Genomic DNA, 8,388 nt, shown 5'->3' with positions numbered 1-8,388 from the left:
TTATGAATTAACACAGGCCTATACAGAGATTCTACCCAGATTTTTTAGAAGGTTAATAGAAGAAAAAAAAGAACCATTGTCCAGTGGGTTCATGTTCTGCATCAAAATCCCACACATGCTGTAAATTAATTCAGCTTTATGCAGATTGCTTACAGCAACTGGGCAACTACCCTTGCTCCTGTTCCTGAGATGAGTAGGGTAGGTAGTAGCAGTGATTCTTTTTCTGTTTTAATGCCAAATTTCAAAGCTGATTCCTTACACAGGTGTTCCAATGTAACATAAGTAATGAATCTCTGTTCCTTCTGCTTAAAGGAATCATAGGCTGCCATGATTTTTCTCTGTGCCTACTGACATTTATTTTCCTGAATGACTAGTAAAGTCAAAGTGTCCTATAATAAATTTTGATTTGGTATTTCCATTACCTCATGCCTAAATGAACAGCACCTAAATTCTTCACCAAGTGTTGTGACTTCCACAACAGTGAGGCTCTTGACTTGGCAGTAGAGCAATATTATTTTATTTATCTGATAATTTCTGGGTATAGGCCAAGGCTCATGGTGAGATATGCACTTCAAAATGTAAAAAAAGTCTGTATTCCACATTTGAAAGATATATAAATTTTATTTCTTTTTTTCTCATGCAATAGAACATGCCTCATTATCAGGAAATGAAACAATTTTTAAACCACAGGAATTAAAATTCACACCATTCAAATACAGATGGAAACTATATCACCATCTTTCAGCCTTTGTCCATTAGCACTCTTGAGAGGACAGAAATCCTGTTACTCAGCACACAGAAGCACAAATGAGCTGTAACTTTTTTTCCCTCTCAGGTGGAACACTAGGAGTTTCTGACACAGCATTAGACCTAAATCTCCTGCTGGAGCTGGCAAAAATATGTGAATTATAAGAAGGGATATTTTATGCCTAGTCAGCAGTGCAGATCTAGAAATAAGTATGGTCTAGAAAGAGCAATTTTCCAGGTCACAGATTCCCAAAGCTGATTGAAGAATGATATGATCTACAGTTATTTTCTAAGAACCATGTCAGAGTTCTTTCCAGGGCAGGATGTGAATGAGGCCTTCTTGTCTACAAGCAATGAATAGTTATTGCACTTTGGAAACTCCAGATATGACATAAGCAGATAAAGTTTTGGTACAGTGTCGTGAGGGAAGCCAAGGATGTTTGCAAAACTTCTAACCCATGTGGAGTTTTTTTCTTTTCCTCCATATGGCAAAATCAGCTCATGATGTTCCCCAACTCCTTTGATACATACCAGTTAGCTGAATTTCTATTACTGTGTAACATCCCAGACTCTTTAGAGCACACTCCAGGTCTTTCTACACTAAAGGGAATATCTGCCTGCCTGTTTTGAAACCTATTACATCAGTGTTGTAGTTTGAACAAAATACATCTTGCATTGTAACATTTAAACATAACAAGACTTTTTTCTTTTCAGTTTTTGTTATACTAACTGAAAATATCAATTGTTTTTCCGAAAAGAAAGAGGCTTACATCCCTCCTTTAATTTTTTGGTGCTCCTCTTGTCTTAATACTGATGTATTAAAATCTCTTAACCTAAAATTTACAAACAATTTTTTTTTAACTTAATGATGCAAATTGCAGATGAATGAAGCAAAGATTCCAAGAGAACTTTCACCCAATCTTCGGCCCTTGGAATTTTGAGTAAACAGCCAAAACTTTGGGAAAAGTGTGTCCCTGCTGCTTTGCTGTTTTGTAAAGATTTTAACCCTTGCACATAAGAGGAGATTATTAGGTGGATTCTTCAGCATGCACTGAAGTAGATAAAAAGGGGGTAGATGACCAGATGACTCACAAGTCAGTGAAAATATTATTCAAAAAAGTGCTAAATACAAACTCAATGTGTGTGAAACCTTGCTTTCCAAGGCTTTACATATCTGTAAACGTTTAGGGGCATGTAAAGGCCAGGGCAGCCATTTCATAGCAATTTCTGCTGTTTGCTGCAGCTAAGAGTAATTTTGAGATTCAGTTTACAGCTGACAGGCTCCCTTTTCACATGTTCAACACTGGTCCTCACTGATGAAATATAAAGAATTCAGCCTAGTGTTTGTAACATACAAATTAAAATTTCATCCACATAAAAAAATATTTTCATGCTGATTTTCTGAAAAAAAAACCCAAACCAAGCCAAAAACCAACTAAGCAAAAGACCAAACAACACCAGCCCCCTCAGAAAAACATTACATCCCCCCAAAAGAACTACGTCTTGGAAAATTTAAACACGGGAAATAAATTAAGAAAAACCTTAAGAAATTATTTCAGAATTTTCACAATTACCTAACACCATAATTGCCATAGTTAGCCTGTGGCATTATCAATTACTAAGTTATTAATTGTTTTGTAAGATAGATATATATATTCCCATGAGATTCTGCTTAAAAGGGTTCCAGAGCATATGTTGGCCCAAAACCCGTATCTAAAAAAGAAAGAATAAGAAAGTGGACATACATTTTCTGACAGTTATTTTCACTGTAAGGTGTATGTGGTTAAGTTTCTTTATAAAGTACTGCCATATAAGTTCCCAGTATACACTACACAGCATCAGAAGAGCAAGCAATTTAGACGATTTAGTGCTACTCACAAAGGAAAATAAAACGAAATCAAATCTTTATATTTGCACCCATTCTTGGAAAAAATTAGTGCTCCCAAGACATAGTTTATTTTTACCCAAATGTGGGAGGTGAAAAAAAAAAAAAAAAGTATGTTGTGCTGCAGGTAAAACACAATAACGTTGAAAGTATTCATTGTAAATCTGAAACAGCAACAGCAACAGGAAGACAAATATATGCTCCTATCTTTCATGTCACTTGGCAAAAAATGTAATGTGACAATGTTTGAAGGAAATTACATGATGCCCAGCAGGTGGCAGGAGGCAAAAAGGCAAAGTCAAGGAAAGCAGCCCCTAACGCTTTTCGGGAACACGGTACGGGGAGAGCGCAGCGCTAATACACTCTAAGGATTCCCGGAGTCCGCAATACCGGCCGAACCCCGGCGCAAGGGCGCAGTGCGCGGCGAGCCTCCGAGGCACGAGAGGCTGGTCACACCGAGCCCAGAGAGAGTCGACCGCGGGGACGTGCTCAAAACTTCATAGGCAGGTCTGGGGATGTCGCCTCCCGGAGGGGAAGAAGCCGGGGAAAGCTGTTCCGGGGAGCCGAGGGCCTGGGGGATTCTGAGCGAGGCAGGGGGGAGGGAGGGGGGCAGAGACGGAGGCGGGGACAGGCGCGGAGAAGGCGGCCGGGACCCCGGGGCGGTGCTGGCGAGCGGCGAAAGGGGCGGAGGCGCAGGCCCGGCCCCCGGCCGCCGAGCCCGCCCCTGCTCCCAACCAGGTCGGACCGCGCCGCATAAAGGCCGCGGCGCGGGCGGCGCTGGGGCACAGCAGCGGGGCTGGTGATAGCGCTAGCGGCAGCATGTCTGGTCGGGGCAAGGGCGGCAAGGGGCTCGGCAAGGGCGGCGCTAAGCGCCACCGCAAGGTGCTGCGCGACAACATCCAGGGCATCACCAAGCCGGCCATCCGCCGCCTGGCTCGGCGCGGCGGCGTCAAGCGCATCTCGGGGCTCATCTACGAGGAGACGCGCGGCGTGCTCAAGGTGTTCCTGGAGAACGTGATCCGCGACGCCGTCACCTACACGGAGCACGCCAAGAGGAAGACGGTCACGGCCATGGACGTGGTCTACGCCCTCAAGCGCCAGGGTCGCACCCTCTACGGCTTTGGCGGCTAAAGCGTTTTCCTTTTTTATCGTACCACTGCGACAAAAACCCAAAGGCTCTTCTAAGAGCCACCCACATTTTCATTTAAAAGAGCTGTGTTGCTGTGTTTTTAATGGTCATTGTTGGCTTGATCTTTAGTGTTATTTTAACATTAAAGCTTGCTTTTGTCCTGCTTCAGGCCTGTTGGGCTGCTCTCCTCCAGCGGCCTTCAGGTGAGTAGAGAAACCCAACAAAACCTGGCCAGGCCAAGAATAAAATACGCTTTTCTCTAAGAAGATAAGCATTGGATTGTGGTATGCTTAAGTTCTCTACGACAGGACATTGCGCTATATTCTTTTTCTCATTCCCGCTCGTGTCTGAAAAGGGGGACTGGGCAATTAGCTCCAGGGACTATAGCAACGCTGGGGGAGGAGGCTCTTCACTCTGCCGGGCGGCAGTGGCGGCCGCGGGAGCGCGGGCCCGTGTCCAAGAAGGGTTAAGCGCCCGCGCGGTTTCCAAAAGAGCGCGCGGGCCACGATTGGCTCCGGGACATCCCGCGCCCGGCGGAGCCCGCGCTCCCCTTCCGCGCTCGTCCCCAAACAGCACAGGGAACAGAGTGCTCCGACCGATCCCGGCCCGGGAGTAAAACGCAGACAGCCCGGCCGCGCCTGAGCACTCCGGCAGAACCGGCCAGGGCTGGGTACACGAAAGACACTCCAAACCACACACGCACCCAAGGACAAACGCAGGCGCCCTGCCCTTCCCCCTTCTTCCCCCCGGCGCCCACTCCGCAGCATTTCAAGCTCTTTCTCGAGGTTGTGGGTGGCTCTGAAAAGAGCCTTTGGGTTTCGCCTCTGGGCTCGGGACGCTTCCCTCGCCTGGTTTACTTGCTCTTGGCTTTGTGGCTCTCAGTCTTCTTGGGCAGCAGCACGGCCTGGATGTTGGGCAGCACGCCGCCCTGCGCGATCGTCACCTTGCCCAGCAGCTTGTTGAGCTCCTCGTCGTTGCGGATGGCGAGCTGCAGGTGGCGGGGGATGATGCGCGTCTTCTTGTTGTCGCGGGCCGCGTTGCCCGCCAGCTCCAGGATCTCGGCCGTCAGGTACTCCAGCACGGCCGCCAGGTACACCGGGGCGCCGGCGCCCACGCGCTCCGCGTAGTTGCCCTTGCGCAGCAGCCGGTGCACGCGGCCCACGGGGAACTGCAGCCCGGCCCGCGACGAGCGCGACTTGGCCTTGGCGCGCGCCTTCCCGCCCTGCTTGCCCCGGCCGGACATCGCTGCTGACGCTGCTCCGCGAACAAACCCCCGCTGCCACCGAAACACAGCAGGTGAGTGACAGCCGCCCTGAGGCCTCCGCCTTTATATCCCCTCCCTTCGCGCGGCCGCCGCCTCCTGATAGGCCGAGGCGCCTGTCGGGGCGCGCGCAGCCCAATGGCACAGCGAATCTCACGCTGACCAATCGCGAGGGGGCAGCGGCCAAAGGCTCCGCCCACGCTCTCCGCGCGGCCAATCACGACCCGCGGCGGGCGGGCCTCGGCTCGCGGCCCCGCCTACGAGAACGGTCGCTCCCGCCGCCGCCGCCGCCGCCGCCGCCGCTCGGACCGGCGGGGTCGCGCTGCCCCGTCCCGCAGTGTTTGCTCTCTCCCGTGCTACATTATACTTTCAAAGCCGCCGGGCTACACAGTGTGGTCGTGGGAGGCCCGAATCGAGGAAATGGAGAGAAAGACAGAGACAGTGTGAATAAAGGAGACGGAGGGGCCGCGGGGAGACTACAAAGACTGTAAATTCCCCTTTGTTTCACGCTGGGTATTTTCCCCGCTTGAAAATTTCGCCCTTTCTTACACCATTATGACCTTAAGTTTTCCGAACTTTGAAAACATCATACGCATCCCAGCATCGGAAAAAAAAAAATGAAACGTCTCTTCATTTTGTACTCTATCCTTAAAGTACAGAGTGAGGAACCGTCTCCGTTTACTCTGACTGCGTATATTCAGTGCTTTTTTTTTTCTCTACTTATTATCTCTATAGGCCTACATACCCGAATGCAAACCTCAGTGTTGCAGCTCCTTTTATTGTGTATGGAGTGGCTCTTAAAAGAGCCTTTGGGTTGGTTTAAATCCTTTTTAAATATAGATGGGAATGTTTTGAGAACGCTTATGCACGCTCACCGCGGATGCGGCGGGCCAGCTGGATGTCCTTGGGCATGATGGTGACGCGCTTGGCGTGGATGGCGCACAGGTTGGTGTCCTCGAAGAGCCCCACCAGGTAGGCCTCGCTGGCCTCCTGCAGCGCCATCACGGCCGAGCTCTGGAAGCGCAGGTCGGTCTTGAAGTCCTGCGCGATCTCGCGCACCAGGCGCTGGAAGGGCAGCTTGCGGATCAGCAGCTCCGTGGACTTCTGGTAGCGGCGGATCTCGCGCAGCGCCACCGTGCCGGGCCGGTAGCGGTGCGGCTTCTTGACGCCGCCCGTGGCCGGCGCGCTCTTGCGGGCCGCCTTGGTGGCCAGCTGCTTGCGGGGCGCCTTCCCGCCCGTCGACTTACGCGCCGTCTGCTTCGTGCGCGCCATCGTTCACAAAGAAGGCAATCAAGCACCAGCAGCAAGAGTAAGAGCGCCTCTGTATTCGGGGAGTATTTATAGCCCTGGTGCCGTCTCTGATAGGCAGACGGGTAAGTGCTGCGTTTCATTGGTGGATTCAAATTTTAAAATTCCCGCCCTTGTCAGATACCGCCTACATTTTCAGTCTTTTTGTTACTGAATACTTTATGTTCCTGTAAGAAGTCATAACGTATGCTATTACTATTTGCGGGAGCGCTAAGACTCAATATTGTTATTACCTGACAGAATTTAACTTGACTGTTAAACCATGTAAGGCTTAAAACTTTTCTTACAGCATGTAAACCTGTAACTACATTTTGCTTTATTAAGTCAGTTTGTCATCGTTCAAGTGTGAAATTTCCTGTTTTTATTTTAGTGGATATATTTGAGCAGGTCTAACACGCACGAAAGTTCCCTGGAAACTATTTGTATTTCTATTCAGATAACTTAAACTATCACAGAAATATGCAAAATATAACGGGGAAAAACAGTAGTTGGAAAATTCTACTTGAAAGAAAAAAATTAAAACGGAATAGTAAAAAAAATTATTTTTAGCCCAAGAATGCAAACCGTTCAGACCTTTTCTTTCTTGTTGATAATACATGGAAATGCAAAATGTACTAGGCACTTGTGAAACCAAGGGATCTGTCTAGGAATCAAAGCTTGTACCTGAAAGTTTAGATGCATTTAATGTTTTAAGTGCAGAGCCGCTGTTCAAATAAGGACCAGCTAAAAACGTAGGGGGGGAATTCCTGCCTTTGCATTCTACGCCTGTCCCATCCTTCCCCCTTTTCCCGCTCACTGACAGAACCACACTATCTTTGTCTCCATTTCCTCGATTCGGGCCTCCCACGACCACACTGTGCAGCCCGGCGGCTTTGAAAGTATAATGTAGCACGGGAGAGAGCAAACACTGCGGGACGGGGCAGCGCGACCCCGCCGGTCCGAGCGGCGGCGGCGGCGGCGGCGGGAGCGACCGTTCTCGTAGGCGGGGCCGCGAGCCGAGGCCCGCCCGCCGCGGGTCGTGATTGGCCGCGCGGAGAGCGTGGGCGGAGCCTTTGGCCGCTGCCCCCTCGCGATTGGTCAGCGTGAGATTCGCTGTGCCATTGGGCTGCGCGCGCCTCGACAGGCGCCTCGGCCTATCAGGAGGCGGCGGCCGCGCGAAGGGAGGGGATATAAAGGCGGAGGCCTCAGGGCGGCTGTCACTCACCTGCTGTGTTTCGGTGGCAGCGGGGGTTTGTTCGCGGAGCAGCGTCAGCAGCGATGTCCGGCCGGGGCAAGCAGGGCGGGAAGGCGCGCGCCAAGGCCAAGTCGCGCTCGTCGCGGGCCGGGCTGCAGTTCCCCGTGGGCCGCGTGCACCGGCTGCTGCGCAAGGGCAACTACGCGGAGCGCGTGGGCGCCGGCGCCCCGGTGTACCTGGCGGCCGTGCTGGAGTACCTGACGGCCGAGATCCTGGAGCTGGCGGGCAACGCGGCCCGCGACAACAAGAAGACGCGCATCATCCCCCGCCACCTGCAGCTCGCCATCCGCAACGACGAGGAGCTCAACAAGCTGCTGGGCAAGGTGACGATCGCGCAGGGCGGCGTGCTGCCCAACATCCAGGCCGTGCTGCTGCCCAAGAAGACTGAGAGCCACAAAGCCAAGAGCAAGTAAACCAGGCGAGGGAAGCGTCCCGAGCCCAGAGGCGAAACCCAAAGGCTCTTTTCAGAGCCACCCACAACCTCGAGAAAGAGCTTGAAATGCTGCGGAGTGGGCGCCGGGGGGAAGAAGGGAAGGGAAGGGCGCCTTGCGTTTGTCCTTGGGTGTGTGTGTGGTTTGGAGTGTCTTTCGTGTACCCAGCCCTGGCCGGTTCTGCCGGAGTGCTCAGGCGCGGCCGGGCTGTCTGCGTTTTACTCCCGGGCCGGGATCGGTCGGAGCACTCTGTTCCCTGTGCTGTTCGGGGACGAGCGCGGGAGGAAGGGGAGCGCGGGCTCCGCCGGGCGCGGGATGTCCCGGAGCCAATCGTGGCCCGCGCGCTCTTTCGGAAACCGCGCGGGCGCTTAACCCTTCTTGGATACGGGCCCG

General features: G+C 51.7%; 4 protein-coding genes across 4 annotated transcripts; 2 read left to right on the top strand and 2 right to left on the bottom strand.

Moving 5' to 3' along the window:
- Nucleotides 1-3,451: 3,451 nt before the first annotated feature.
- On the top strand, nucleotides 3,452-3,796 carry LOC309572347 (histone H4; the record flags this gene model as incomplete). Its single annotated transcript, XM_082280547.1, has 1 exon — nucleotides 3,452-3,796. The coding sequence occupies one exon, from the start codon at nucleotides 3,452-3,454 to the stop codon at nucleotides 3,761-3,763; it is 312 nt and encodes a 103-aa protein (XP_082136673.1). The 3' UTR covers nucleotides 3,764-3,796.
- An 818-nt stretch (nucleotides 3,797-4,614) lies between these two features.
- On the bottom strand, nucleotides 4,615-5,004 carry LOC309572073 (histone H2A type 2-C; the record flags this gene model as incomplete). The annotated part of the gene is made up of 1 exon (XM_082280071.1): nucleotides 4,615-5,004. One exon carries the CDS (start codon nucleotides 5,002-5,004, stop codon nucleotides 4,615-4,617), a length of 390 nt encoding a protein of 129 aa, XP_082136197.1.
- An 879-nt stretch (nucleotides 5,005-5,883) lies between these two features.
- On the bottom strand, nucleotides 5,884-6,294 carry LOC309571780 (histone H3.2; the record flags this gene model as incomplete). The annotated part of the gene is made up of 1 exon (XM_082279585.1): nucleotides 5,884-6,294. One exon carries the CDS (start codon nucleotides 6,292-6,294, stop codon nucleotides 5,884-5,886), a length of 411 nt encoding a protein of 136 aa, XP_082135711.1.
- A 1,293-nt stretch (nucleotides 6,295-7,587) lies between these two features.
- LOC309572584 (histone H2A type 2-C) lies at nucleotides 7,588-7,977 on the top strand (the record flags this gene model as incomplete). Its single annotated transcript, XM_082280952.1, has 1 exon — nucleotides 7,588-7,977. One exon carries the CDS (start codon nucleotides 7,588-7,590, stop codon nucleotides 7,975-7,977), a length of 390 nt encoding a protein of 129 aa, XP_082137078.1.
- Nucleotides 7,978-8,388: the final 411 nt, after the last annotated feature.

The sequence above is a fragment of the Coloeus monedula genome (assembly GCF_965178545.1).
Source record: "Coloeus monedula genome assembly, chromosome: 4".
Lineage (NCBI taxonomy): Eukaryota > Metazoa > Chordata > Aves > Passeriformes > Corvidae > Coloeus > Coloeus monedula.
This window is presented reverse-complemented; position numbering and strand designations above follow the sequence as displayed.